Source organism: Pseudopipra pipra, chromosome 2, assembly GCF_036250125.1.
Source record: "Pseudopipra pipra isolate bDixPip1 chromosome 2, bDixPip1.hap1, whole genome shotgun sequence".
Taxonomy (NCBI): Eukaryota; Metazoa; Chordata; class Aves; order Passeriformes; family Pipridae; genus Pseudopipra; species Pseudopipra pipra.
The window spans coordinates 30,872,402-30,886,306 of NC_087550.1; the positions used below are offsets into that span (position 1 = coordinate 30,872,402).

At 47.8% G+C, this 13,905-nt stretch overlaps 1 protein-coding gene across 7 annotated transcripts in view; it reads left to right on the forward strand.

The window, feature by feature from the left end:
• The window catches only part of MYO7A (myosin VIIA), a 105,202-nt gene that overhangs the window by 64,600 nt on the left and 26,697 nt on the right, over nt 1-13,905 (forward strand). For all 7 annotated transcript variants that reach the window (XM_064644838.1, XM_064644839.1, XM_064644842.1 and 4 more), the window contains 10 exons: nt 3,572-3,709; nt 6,352-6,510; nt 6,859-6,951; nt 8,271-8,365; nt 9,491-9,575; nt 10,441-10,659; nt 10,824-10,931; nt 11,490-11,699; nt 12,259-12,462; nt 13,263-13,439. In XM_064644838.1, coding sequence (XP_064500908.1) covers nt 3,572-3,709; nt 6,352-6,510; nt 6,859-6,951; nt 8,271-8,365; nt 9,491-9,575; nt 10,441-10,659; nt 10,824-10,931; nt 11,490-11,699; nt 12,259-12,462; nt 13,263-13,439 — 1,488 coding nt within the window. The remainder of the gene's footprint in view (nt 1-3,571; nt 3,710-6,351; nt 6,511-6,858; nt 6,952-8,270; nt 8,366-9,490; nt 9,576-10,440; nt 10,660-10,823; nt 10,932-11,489; nt 11,700-12,258; nt 12,463-13,262; nt 13,440-13,905) is intronic.

Sequence of the window (13,905 nt, forward strand, 5' to 3'; positions counted from 1 at the left end):
ACCACAGTGACTTGAGTGGTGTCACCCATCCCTGAAGGCTGAAGCTGATGCAAAGCACTTACCAGACTATTCATTGTGTATCTGAGAGCCCACATAGTGCCATTAGGGCTGGTGCCCACCATTGGGATGGGTCTGTGCACAAATGTCAGGCCCTGAAAGCGAGTGAATGGGATGATGCAATCTTGACAGGAGGAGCCCAGACTGCTCTATTTGGATAGGAAGACAAGCTGATCTCTGGTCACTGTCCCTTCTCTTCAGCCCATCCCAGCAAAAAGCTCTCAGATGTAAGGATGGTGTCATGGTTTGAGATAGTCCCAAAATCCAATTCCCTAGTTCCATCCCCCCTCCCACATCTCAACCCAATGTGAGATGGGCTTTTCCAGACAAAACACACACCAGACTTAAAGTGGGGGAAAGGGAATATATTACAATGACTGTACAAATAAATACCATATCACATTATACACATGATCACAAACTATCTCTACCATGACATATGTATTTACAATGCACCAGATCTCTTCTCCCCTCCAAATAAAAGTCCAGGAGGGAAAGAAGGACAGATCCCTTCCAGTCCTTAAGCAGCAGGATCTTCTAATGCAGCAGGTTCTGTCTGTCTTCTCCACATGCAGCAGCTGATAGCTGGCTTTCTGCCAGCACTCAACGAGGGAGGTATCAAACTCCCCCGGCCCCATCGCCTCACAACCGAGGGGGTCTTCCGTGGACTTCGTAACCCCAGACAAGGTCGTATCACCACGTCATATCACGAAGACACAGGGGGGTCTTTGTGACTGTCTGGTATCTTCAGGAGACTCAGCTCCTTCTTGCAGGGCCTTTGTGCCACTGCCTCTCAGGCTGCCACCGTGGCAGCAGTGCAAGGGGGGGAGCCAAGGTCAACTCCCCCCGCATTCCATCTGGCCGTCCCGGTCCAGCTCCGGGACGCTCTGAGCTTCTCAGCTCCTCTCTCTCTCTGGTGCTGCATACTCCAAGGCTCCTCTAAAATAGGAGTCCATGTCCCTCTTCTCCAAGAGGGTCTCCAAGGGAGTTTTGGGGGATCTGGTACAGTCTCTTACCCCAAACTCTGTCTCTCTGCTGCTCTCTTCTTCTTCTCCCTTTCCAGGAGTCTTCTCTCCGGTGCTGCATGTTGTTTCTGCTGCTTCTTCAGTTCAGGTCTTATCTCTGGCTCTCTGCCACCGTTTCTCTGGTCAGTCCCAGCTGCTGTTCTGTGCCCATGGAGAAAACATTCTCCCGGCATAACTACAAGCACCTAGCCCAGCTTTATGCTGTTCCAGGTCCCTGCAGCCCCCCAGCCAGGGGCTGGGAGGGGGCCAGAGGCCCCAAGGGGCACAGAGCCCCTACCTCGTGGCTCACAACATGGCCACCTCTCCTACAACCCAAACTACAACTCTTCTCTTCCGGTCTGGTTGTGAGATGTTGACATTTCTGCAGGAGCGCCCATTGGGCAGAACTTCAAAACTTCCAAGGGTTTCCACCCCTTGGGGTCTACCACTTCTCTTAGCCTCTGGGGGAAAACAAGGTCCAAACCACTGCTTTTTACCAGAGCTGGATGCATGCAGGGAAGAAATGCAAGGCATCAGCAACCTAGAGAGGCATGTCTTGCTGTCTGGGAGCAAACCACTCATGCATTCCCTTGTAGATCCCTGTACAAAGCCTTGCTCCCTTCCTACCACCATGGCTGAAAAATGATCTCTCCCAGCCAAGCCCAAATTGACTAAAATCTGGCTAACATGCAGTTGCTTCCAACTTCCAGCCCTGCTCCTGCATCTCTTGCTGCTTCTGACCCCTATGGCTGTCCTTCCACATCTCACAGAGGTGACCCCTTGCGCATAATTAACAAAGTGATAAGAAAACATTCATCAAAGCCTTCCAAACCAACACTCTTGCTGAAACAGCATTTTCCTTAGAAAATCTGTGACAGAATGTGAGCATCAGACTCTACAGTGCTCTGCAGGTAGCAGCTGCATCCATTAATTACCCTAGATTTGTTAACAGTTTGTCCTTCAGGGGAGGATTTTGCTGGGAGAGATCACTGGTAGCCCCCATGCTCTTCTTGACAAGCAGGCCAGGGTTTTATGGTTGTTTGCATGAGATGGGTTTTCTCTAGTTGGAATTCTGTGATGGCTTTGTGTTTGTGTTGATTGAGTTTGTCTCAACATCATATAAAACCTGAGCTGTGTAAACTTCCAGCTTATGGCAAAGAGGTTGGACTAGATGGTATTTGTAGTCCCTTCCAACCCAAACAATTCTGTGATTCTCTGAAATTCCTCCGTTTTGGGGGATGGGAATGCTATCTGACAGGTTACTAGTACTATAGGATGAAGCACATGTAAAGATTTTAGTAAAAATAGAAACAAAACTCACCATGTTGCAAAACATGGCAGCAAAGCCAATGCAGATGGGGATTTTGTGACTCCACATGTGGCTTGACCACCTGCAAATAAGAGGATGTTTGGAGGGAAAATGTGTTAAAATCCTGCTAGAATCCTCCCTTTGGGAATTCCTGGTCACTAGCTCATGTCACAGGTCATGTCACAGTTCACCCTATTTTTTGTTCAGAGGGAGTTGCATCCTGGTGCCCAGCTCTTCCTTCAACCCACCAACATTACCTGCTGCCCCACAAAAGCTCCCTGAACACCAGACCCTACAAGACACACAGCACCACTGTGACTGATGTGTCATGAGCTCAGGTAATAGTGACTGACACATGAAATGAGGTAGGCACTTCATTTAGTTTGGAGGTGGTTTAACAAGGTTCTTCCAGAGCAGGGAGAAGGGACTGATGTTTCTCATTTAGAAACACTTGCCCCACAATAGAGATTGGGTTATTAATTTAACCAAGGGAGATAAATCAAGCAAAATACTCAAAATCATCCTAGACCAAATTAGACTATTTGGTCTAGTTAATAGTCTTTTCCAAACACAACTAGAATCTGTGGTAGTACAGGCTGAGGAATATAGACCTTAGCAGAAGTTTCTGGACTGTTGCAGAGTCACCCTGCAGCAAGCATGCCCCTGGATTGTTGTTTACTGTACATGGGCATCTGGGCCTCACCCCAGGGAGCAGGAGGGTCTCAACCTGACATGGGGAACTGTGACAGAGGGGTTGGCATGACCATGCTACAGGACATGGGGACAGGAAAGCCCAAGCCATTGCTGAGGAGCATCTTTGGGCAGGTGCATTGCCCCAAGATGCAATACAGAGAATTTTGATGGCCCAGAAGAGGCTGTTTGCTCTCCTGGGCAGATCTTCCTCATGGCTCTGCATAGGAAGGACAGGTTTTCCAGTCACACTGAGAGGTTTGAGCAGGAGAAATTAAATTATAGCACTTTTCCTCCCTGCATAGATGCATATGGAGTAGGTTGCCAGAACCTGGCCGTTGCAAGTTCACTGGCTGTGCCCTTCCCCTCTCCTGCCACAACTTTCAATCACCTCTGGCCCCACTCTGCGCTCCAGCCCTGGCTGCCGCGGGAGGTTCCTGAGGACGCAGCCGGAGGGGAAAGGCACTGTTATCCTTTAATTTCCTGAGTCCACTCTGCTGTGGTTTTGCAGGGAGCAGAGACGAGGAAGCGCTCGCCGACACTCAGCAGCCAGTTCAAGCGGTCCCTGGAGCTGTTGATGAGGACTCTCAGCGTGTGCCAGCCCTTTTTTGTCCGCTGCATCAAGCCTAATGAGTACAAGAAGCCCATGGTAAGTCCTGCTTTTCTCTTCTTGTTGCTTTTTGTACAGGACTGCTCATGGGGTCGTTCTGCCCTAAAGCAGCCAGCAAAATTCCTTTGGGCATCAGTGGAGTGCTTAGAAAACCAACCCACAGCCTGTTCTGCAAGCAAGGGAGTCACCAAATGGTTGGCAAAATCAGGCACTTGCTTTGCAATCCAACAGCACCTCAAAACTTTTTGCAGAGGGGAGCTCCTGACCCTGCCTTTCTTCCCTAGTACAATCTCAAGGAATTCACTCTGCAGCCCTTTATCCTATAGGAAACACCTTTCAACTTCCATAGGGGGTAGGCACCTCCCTGCCAGAGACTTTGGTTGAGCCATAGATTAATTTCTATGGCAGGGTTCAATGTTTTCTGAAGAAAATTTCCCCATGGGTGTTTTCCTCAAAATCTTTGCTCCCAGTGTATCTTACTCATTTTAAATCCTGTTTGATCTTTTTTTTTTATTTCACCACTTGCAAAAGCACAGTTCTAAAAGCAGAAGAAAAAAGAGGCAAAATAGCACAGAGGAAATGTGAGAGAAGTTATTTTACTCCAATTCCCAGTGATTTGCTTCAAAAGCAATGAATGCTATGGGGACAAAATTCTAGGAGCAAATGAAAAGGAAGGAGAGGACTGTAAATCCCCCTGACCACAAACTGTTCGTGTAGAGGACTCCAAATTTTTCAGCAGAAGGAAGGCAGTAAGACGGGTGCCGCACACCACAATCCCACGCTCAGCACCTTGTAGGATCGGACCCTGATTCTGTGAGCAATCACTGTTACCTGCTCACCACTCTTTATAGTGATATTGCTTGGGGAGGAAGAGCTCTATTTAATAAATAAAGCTAATCTAGCCAGAGCTGGAGCTTTATCGAAAGTCAGTGTCCATTAGCAAAGCTCAGCCAAGTGCAAAGAAGCATAAAATACTGAATTTCAGAGCTGTTATGTACAAACAGTGTTTATTTGAAACTTATTTTTGCTGTTCAGTGAACCTAATATGATGCAGGGCAAAAGGTTTGGTAATTCTCTCAGATCAGTTTACTGTGCTCTTAACCTGCTTTTGGTGAGAGTAAAAAGGCACCTAATAGCATGTTAATGGAATACGTTGGGTTAATATTTAACAGTATGTCTGATCTGAGATTATCGTCTGAGCACAGATCAGAACAAGACCTTCTTTATGAACGTGGGTGATGTTGAGAAATAGATGTACATCTTGAACTGATGTTGATAAATTATTGCCAGTACCCTGACTTTGAGCTGTTTTTACACATGGATGTCTGGAATTCAGTCTGGTATTTTGTATCCTGCATAGGAAGTCTGTATTTCGTCAGTTCTTGCAAATGCTAAGCCAGAAGTCTCTGTTCAACCTATTTGTCTACAAAACTTTCAGTGGACATTAAAACAGCTCCAAGTTTGAAAAATTCAGACAAAGAGAAATTAATTTCCCCATTAAAGAAGTGAGTGGTTGAGCTAACAGAGCTAACAGAGACGGTAGTGCGATATGAAATGTGATTTATTGCTAAATTTATTTTTGGCCTTGGTTTAATAATCCAACGGAAAAGAAATCCTAGATAAAGGTACACAGAGCACTGCAGAGTGACTGCAAAGAGAACATTTTCTGGGAGGTCATTTTCTGTCCCTGCCTTTGAAGCAAAACATACTGATAGTGATAGGAAATGGGATACCAGAAGTGAAAGGTCAGTGGAAAGTCCTGACTGTTGGTTACTTTATGTTATTTTAAAACTTCCTTCCAAAATGTGCTTTAGGAGGGAAAAAAAATTGTTTGTGTCGGGATGCTGGCTGAAGTTCTCTGGGTCTGTACATCACCCCAAGCCACTGCTTCTGAGTATTGCTCGTGTTAGTCCAAGAGAAATGTGTAGAATGAATTAGATAGCAAACCATGCAAATAAAGTCAAAACCGTCTTCAGCAGTCTGTGCCTTATCAGACCCTTATGCCAGGAGTACATAGTTACCCCCACATACGATGAACTAGCCCTACAAACTCCAGAGGGTTATTTGCAAGCCCACAACTGCTCACATACCCTCACATAGTGCAGATCCTCCTGTCCCAGGATATACAGCTGAGATACAGGGATGGATATCTGAGAGACAGGCACATAGTTACTCTCCTTGCTCATTTCAGGGAGAGCCCAGGTGGCTCACGTTTCAGATGCTGATATCTGTACCTGCACAGGCACTCACATCTTAGCTGAAGGGAGGGCAGATGAATAATGCCCTGGAAGTAACTCTTTGGCCCCAGCTGGGATTTACTGTCCCGACTTTTTTGTGGCTGCCAGCACCACACCATGTCTGCCTTTAGTTTACATCACTGCCCATTTTCCCAAGGTGATGTTCACCATTGTATTGTGCTCTCCATTTCCCCTCTCACTCCGTTGTGTAGGACACATCCAGTTTTGCAAGTGGAAATTAGAGAAATGGGGTGAGTCACAGTCAGCAGTCTACAGGATCAGGCCCAAGACAGCCAACAGTCCTACAGCCTTGGGTCTACCGAGAGAAGGATTTGGGTGGATGCTTTACTTGCTTGCCCCACACATCTTCAGAGTCCCCACTTTCTTATGGCCAATCCAGGCCAAGATTTGCAGTCAAACCGCAGTGTACTGTAACCTCCCCAGCTGTTTGATCGGGAGCTGTGTGTCCGTCAGCTGAGATACTCAGGGATGATGGAGACCATCCGCATCCGCCGAGCCGGATACCCCATCCGCTACACGTTTGTGGAGTTTGTGGACCGGTACCGGGTGCTCATGCCTGGAGTGAAGCCAGCATACAAGCAGGTATGTTACCTTCTTCTGCAGGTAACAAATGCTCTCTGCTGGACTCTCCAGAGATATTTATGGGGTGTGCATGCTCTCCAAAAGCAATTATGCAGTATTTGATCCCCAGATGTCACAGAGGTGCTCTGGGGTTTCCAAGTGAAGGAAAAATGGTTACAGGGCTGGCAGGGGCAGCTAGCCATATTCACTCTGTTCCTCTCACTTGTCTTAAATGTGGTGACAGTTAAAGCCCTAGGAACCTCCTTAGCAGAAAACTGCAAGATTTGGGACCAGGAAGGGTCCACACTGGGCTTGGGAGGAGCAAAGGGTGAGTCTGATCCTGGGGAATACCAATCCCTTTTCTACCAGGGCGACCTGCGTGGGACATGCCAGCGTATTGCTGAAGCAGTGCTGGGGAAGGATGATGACTGGCAGATTGGCAAGACAAAGATATTCCTGAAGGTGGGTGGTTCTCCACAATCCCCCCTGCTGTTTTGGAGGAGCCTGCCTCTGAAGGAGTCTCCTACCATTTCCTTTCCATCACATGACGTGACCCTTTCCCATGGTCTCTGGGCTGGCAGGTCAGTGGGTAGAATCTGGGTTAAGGCAGAATATTTGGGGCTAGTTTAGGAGCCAAAGGCAGGAGGAAATCCTGACACTGTGCCAGCACTGATGCATTCACAAATCCATACGGACATGAAAGTAGTCACATACAGTGTACAGCATTTTTCCTCCTGGACTGAACAGCTCAGCCTCATTTCCTGCCTTCACCCAAAAAGGATAGCAGCAGGGGGGATGCCCATGCAGAACCCTGCAGAGAGAGGGACATGAGCACAATAGGCTTGCTTTGCTTTATGCACATCCTTGTGCAACTCAGTGTGTGCCCACAGTCTCCTTTCCTGCATCAGTCCAGCAACACAGAGCAGTCTGATGTTGCAGGTCCCCTGCAGCCCCATTCACGTGCATCTTTCCTTACAAACCAATTCCTGTGCTGTAGGGAAGATAACCCTTCTCTCGAGCAAAACTCTCAGAAACAAACCCCGACTGCATAAACCTAAATTCATCCCTAACCCCATTGTCAGCACAGACACCCCCATCTCTTCCCTAGAATTTGTTCCTACTAGTTGCTCTTTCCAGAGCCTGTTATCAAGATCTCGCAGCTGTCAGGGCAGGAAACAGAGAAACTAGGAGGCCCCAGGGGGCTGCATGAGGTTGAGCAAAGCAGGAAACGTGGAGCTGCCTGTACTGCACCCAGTGCTCAGTGTGCCATGACCAGGACAGAAAGCTGAATCATACATGGCATGGGAGGAATCAGAACAAAGCTTGGACTGATGCATCTGAAAGTCTCAGGGCAAAGGAATTCAGTGTTTCAAGGAGCTCTTTTTTTCTTTGGATAAGGAGAACAAGCGATGGGATGCAGGCAGCCTGGAGTTTGTTTCCAAACCTCTCCAGTGCTCCTAGGAACTGCTCCCATGGTTGAGAGCACCGAGAGGGAGCTCTGCACAGGAAGGGCAATGTAATTTGGTTGTTTTCACGCTATGAAGTATTGCATTTGCAGCTTCTGGATGCCCGGGTTCATTTGGAAATGAAGATGATAGATCACTAGGGTTTGTGCTAGGATTTCTCTAGTGACTAGATGGGGTGATACTTGGGATATAAAATGACCCAAGAGTTTATTTTGAACATGTGCCCTGGAGAAGAGCTTTGTACCACCCCCTCCTGCTACATGTCAGGCAGATGGAGAGCTTGAGACATTGGTGCTGTGTTGCTTCCTCCCACAGGACCACCATGACATGCTGCTGGAGATTGAGAGAGACAAGGCCATCACAGACAAAGTCATTCTAATCCAGAAGGTTGTCCGTGGGTATAAAGACAGGTAGGTATGAGCCTCACTGCCAAATGGGAGATGGGTTATGTGGGATGCTTCTTCCCGCAAGTGGCTCCTGGTGGCTGCATCCCTCCTTTGGTGCCCGATGGCCAGAGGGAACCCCTGATGTGTTGACACTCAGGTGCAGCAAGTATTGAAGGAAATCAGTAGAGATACAAGAGGAAAACTGTGTCATCTGCCTCAAACCTGGATGAAATAGGATCTTCTGCCCCTATTCAGTGCTGTCGTCAGAGGATCTGGTGTTTGCTATGACAGTGCAGCAGCAGGACTCTGAGCCTGCTAAAGGCAGTGCTAAGACTCCAGTCTATGGAGATCCCCACAAAACTGCAGTGGGACCACAGGGTCATCCACTGTGACTGAAGTTGCTCTCCCCAAAGCCTACGGGGTTCAGAGCTCTTCTCTTTGCAACCCAGGTGCAAGATATGGGAGGACAGGTAGCCCATGGGGAGCTCATGGCACCATTGTGGATGAAGATGGGGAGCCACAGGCAAGGATAAGCTTCACCCACGGAGGAGGGAGAGTTCTTGGCCCTTTGTGCTTTTGGACTGTCAAACCATGGCTGTGACTCAGGTCGTGCTTTGCAGAAAGAACACGTACCAAATAACTCATCAATCTTTCACACACTAATCTTAGCCTGACCCCCAAGCCATTCCAACACAATGGTCTCCAAGGTGTGTCTGCAGGTAGAATCAGATCAGCCTAAGAAGGATTGGAAGAGCAGGGTGGTGTTGAAGTTTGCTCTTGATCATTTGGGTGAGATTGAATCCATTCTCAGATGCTAGATTGAAGTCAGAAGGACATATAGCAAAGAGATTTCAGATGTGAGAAGAGGGTGCAGGGCTGGGGGAAGGAGGGGACCATTCTCAGCATCTCCTGCTTCCCATTCCCATAACCTGGCAGAATCTGCCTGCAGAGACCTATCAGAGGAAGCTCCTACAGATGTTTTTATGAAAGCAAGACGAACTGGGAAAGGAGACATTTTCAGGCCAAAATGCAGCGTTTACTCCACCTGGACTCTCAGGTTCAAATCTGCAAGAAATGAGGCCCAGGAGATGATGATGATGATAACTGGTGGCCAAACCACAGAGGCAAGTGATTAAAATGCCTTTGCAGGTCCAATTTCCTGAAAGTGAAAAATTCAGTCCTGATGATTCAGAGATACTGGCGTGGACATAACTGCAGGAAGAACTACGGCGCTGTAAGTACAGGGGTGCTTCCTCACACCTCTGCCTTCCTACCTCTTTCAACTGGGACATACGTAAGAGTTTCCTGGTTCAAAATGTCCCATTGAATGTAGGAAGTGGGGAGGTTGGCCTTTATCAGTTGGAGCGATGAATGGAAGTTTGCTCTTTATGCTTTGCCTTCTCGTTGGAGAGAGCACCTGACAACCTTCTAGCTGTCCTTTCCCCCATGAGTTAGATGCGCATTGCACCAACTGGTCGCTTGAAGTTTTATAAGTCTTCCCCTAGTTTCTAGATGACTGAAAACTCAAGAGCAGCTTGTTCTAAAAACCAAACTCCATCTCCAAGTGGGAACATATTGAGTTTGTCCCTAACCCAATAGTCCTCTTCCTGTCCCAGCTGGCTCTGACCCAATAGCAAGTCATTTGCAAATTGAGTTGGAATCTAAAGGATCTCAAAATCATCCTCCAAGCGTGCAACTTGATAGGAATAGCCACTTCCAGGCTGGTCAGGATGCTGCCTCCTGCCATGAAACAGCACCTTGACTGTCAGGCAGGAGGTTTGCAGATGCCGGACCTCCATGGGAGCAACCCTTATGGCTTGTGGCTGTCTTGAGATGACCAACCAGATGTCCTGAGGCCTCTGTAGGACTCAGTGAGGAAGAAACTATCTTTGTCCTTTCTGGGCTTTGAATCAACACAGCAGCCGGAGGGCTTCGTTTCTCCAGCCTCTTGGGGAACCTCCCAAAGTTCTGTCCTTGTGGGGACTGATTTCAGTGGCTCTTATTTACAGCCGTGCAAGAAGGAGATTAGCAATGGAAATCTGCTTATGATGACTGAGCCCCTGGGTGGTGGGGTGGTTTCATCCTGCTCCCTCTTGCAGATGCGGATTGGCTTCCTGAGGCTGCAGGCCCTCTACCGATCCCGCAAGCTTCATAAGCAGTACCATATGGCTCGCCGGCGGATCATCGAGTTTCAGGCACGGTGCCGGGGCTACTTGGTCCGTAGGGCTTTCCGCCACCGCCTCTGGGCTGTCCTCACCGTCCAGGCGTACGCCCGGGGCATGATCGCCCGAAGGCTGTATAAGCGCCTCCGGGGGGAAGTAAGTACCACAGAGGAGAGGTCAGTTGTGGGCAACAGAGTTGGGGAGAGGGGAGAAAAACCTGCTTCCACATCACGTGCTCTTGGGATCTGTTTTTAAATGAAAAGAATTTCCAAAAATAAGTTGATATCTGTTCAGGAGGGCTCTTCTGTTTATTCCCACAGTATCATCGACGTCTGGAAGCGGAGAAACTTCGACTGGCAGAAGAGGAACGACTCCGAAAGGAGATGAGTGCCAAGAAAGCCAAAGAGGAAGCAGAAAAGAAGCACCAAGTACATCAGGACTGATCTCTTTGTGGGGTTCTGTCTGTTTTCCAGGGACTCGTTTTGCTCCTTTGAGGGGCAATGACAAAAATATCTAAGGGTTTTCTGCCCCGCTTGAGCAGTTTGTATTTAATTCTCTAGAGTACTCTGTGCTCTAACTAGTTTGAAGCTGCTCCAGAATTTCTGATCTGCTGCACAGGAATGCCAGAGATTATAGTTATTATTCACTTGCTTTTGCTATTGTATAAAGGCTGGAGGGGGAACTGGGACACCCTGTGTGTGGGCACATACAGGGGTTTTGTATAAAATAAAAAAATAAGATCAATGGGAGTTTCTGTGCATGGACCGACACCTAAACAGGCACTAAGGAAGCAGAAAATGCTATTGCTTTGTCCTTCTGCAGTTAAGGAATTGAGACGTAGGCATGTCACTCATTTGCTCCAAGTCATGATGCTGGTATAGTGCCCTAAGCACTGGGCAGTCTGCCTTTCTACAACCAGGCCCTGCAGAATTTACTTCCAGCTCTTTGAAAGGAGCAGTTCAGTCATTGCACTTGTCCTTTTGCAGGTGCGCCTGGCCCAGCTGGCACGGGAAGATGCAGAGAGAGAAGTAAAGGAGAAGGAGGAAGCACGTCGTAAGAAAGAGCTCTTAGAAAAAATGGAGAAGGCTCGCAACGAGCCAGTGAATGACTCAGAAATGGTGGACAAAATGTTTGGATTCCTGGGGACAACCTCCTCCCTGCCTGGCCAGGAAGGACAGGCTCCCAATGGCTTTGAGGTACTGGAGACGTACATGTGCCTGACTATCACATGGAAGGCTTTAACAAAATATTAATGAGACAACAAAGAGTACAGCATTACAAAAGTGTGTCTCTTAAAGCTTCCTTCAAGGCCAGACTTTTCTCTGTGGCCCCAAAGAGTTACCATGCTGTAGCTGGGGATGGGCAGGCGGCCTGCTGGCTTTCTCTGCAGCTACTGAATGGAGGAGAGCAATATCATTGAGGACCTGTGGCCTTTGAGATCTTTTCTTTTGCGGCTCATCACAGCTTGCAGCATTTAGCTCTTGGGCGCCCTTTCCCCATGCTGTGAGTGGGGCCATGCTTGTTTCTTCTTCTGCTGCTCTGGGGACATTCCTGGGCACAAGCATGTCCTTCAGAGCTTGGGCTTTGCATGGGCTCCAGAGCTATATTCCACATTTTCCCTCTGGCTGACTTTTCCTTTGGGATGGAAATCAGACATAGAGAAAAGTCAGGCACAGAGAAAAGTAAGGCCCAAAGGGAAGGGGTAGTTCAATATCCAAAGCCATGCTGAGTGTCTGACATGTCCTTCCACAACAGGATCTTGAGCAAGCCCAGAAGGAGCTAGAGGAAGAGGACTTGGATGCAGCATTGCCTCTCCCTGAGGAAGAGGAAGAAGATCTCTCAGAGTACAAATTTGCCAAGTTTGCTGCTACATATTTCCAGGGCACAACGACACACACATACATCCGCCGGCCTCTCAAGCAGCCTCTCTTGTACCATGAAGATGAAGGAGACCAGTTGGTGAGGCAGGGGATGAAAAATCTTGAGCAGGGCTGGGTGGGTTGCAGCAAGCTTGGGAAACCATTCAGTCCAAAGGTACCAGCAGTTTCCCTTTGGGATACACTTATCTGCTGCACAGGTATCAGTAAACACTGTCTTGCCAGCATCTTTTTAGTGCTGGTAAGACAACAAACATTAGAGGGATGTAGCATTAGAGAGGCGAGTTCTTCTCCTTGATATTTGTATTAAGACAATTAATTAAGTGCTCTTGGCTCAGGGCATGGGCAATGAAAATATTTGTGTATCACTTCTAAAGCTTCTGAGGAGCTGGAAAAGTTACTTCTTACCTGGTTAAACACACCAGTGCAGATCTAGAAGAACTGCTTGTCCTGTAGCCAGCACTACAAGAGCAGAAATGCATTGAACCTGCATGGCCATAATGTACATTACATTGACCATGAACTTGCCCTCACTGTGTTCTCCTTCCCCCTGCAGTGGGGGTTAGGAGCTGCCAGTCACTGCCCCTCAATAAGGTTGGCATCTCCTACCAATAGCAAACCCCTTGTAGGGTGCACAAATACACTCATGATGGTACAAACACAAAAAGCCTGAATGTGTGGTCCCAGCCACCAGCCTGCCCAGAATGCACAGGGGGAATGTATGCTGCAGGCAAAACCGCTGTGTGTGATACAGGGAAATGTTTGATGTCCTGCAGATGTACAGAGAGACCACGGTGGTTATCCTGACAGATTCAGCATGGCTTGACCACCCCCTCCACTGCATTGGTGTGAACTAATGGAGCATAATTTCCTTTCAAATAGGCAGCACTTGCTGTATGGATCACTATCCTCCGTTTCATGGGAGATCTCCCTGAGCCAAAATATCACACAGCCATGAGTGATGGTGGTGAAAAGATACCAGTTATGACAAAAATCTATGAGACTCTTGGCAAGAAGACTTATAAGAAAGAACTACAGGCTCTGCAGGGAGAAGGAGAGGTAACTGCTGTGGCTATAGAAGAGATGCTATTATTAGGTGTTGGATATTGACATGTTGGAAAGAAACAACTCGTGGGGTTTGCTGCAGGCAATCAGTTTGTTGATTTTATTTGCACTTATGCTACAAAGGGTGAATTGCCCATGTGTCAGCTATTAATCCTGTCCTTTCTTCACAGGGATAACTGAATGTCCCCCAGCAATAAAGTGAAGGAAGTGCCCTGATACCTCTCATGGGCTTTGATCTCTCTTCCCCACCCCATAGGGCTAAAATACATGGAGGGAATGCAATGTCCCATGTCATCAGTTTCTGATTTGGGGATTTCTTTTTGATCTGCCCTGAGTCAGAAGAGATTAAATTAAAAATGTGCCCTTAATCTTGGAGCAGGAAGTAATAACTTACCAGGAGATTACACTGTGGAAATTAAAAAAAAGAAAATCCCTATTGCATCCTGAGTGTATTTTGGGA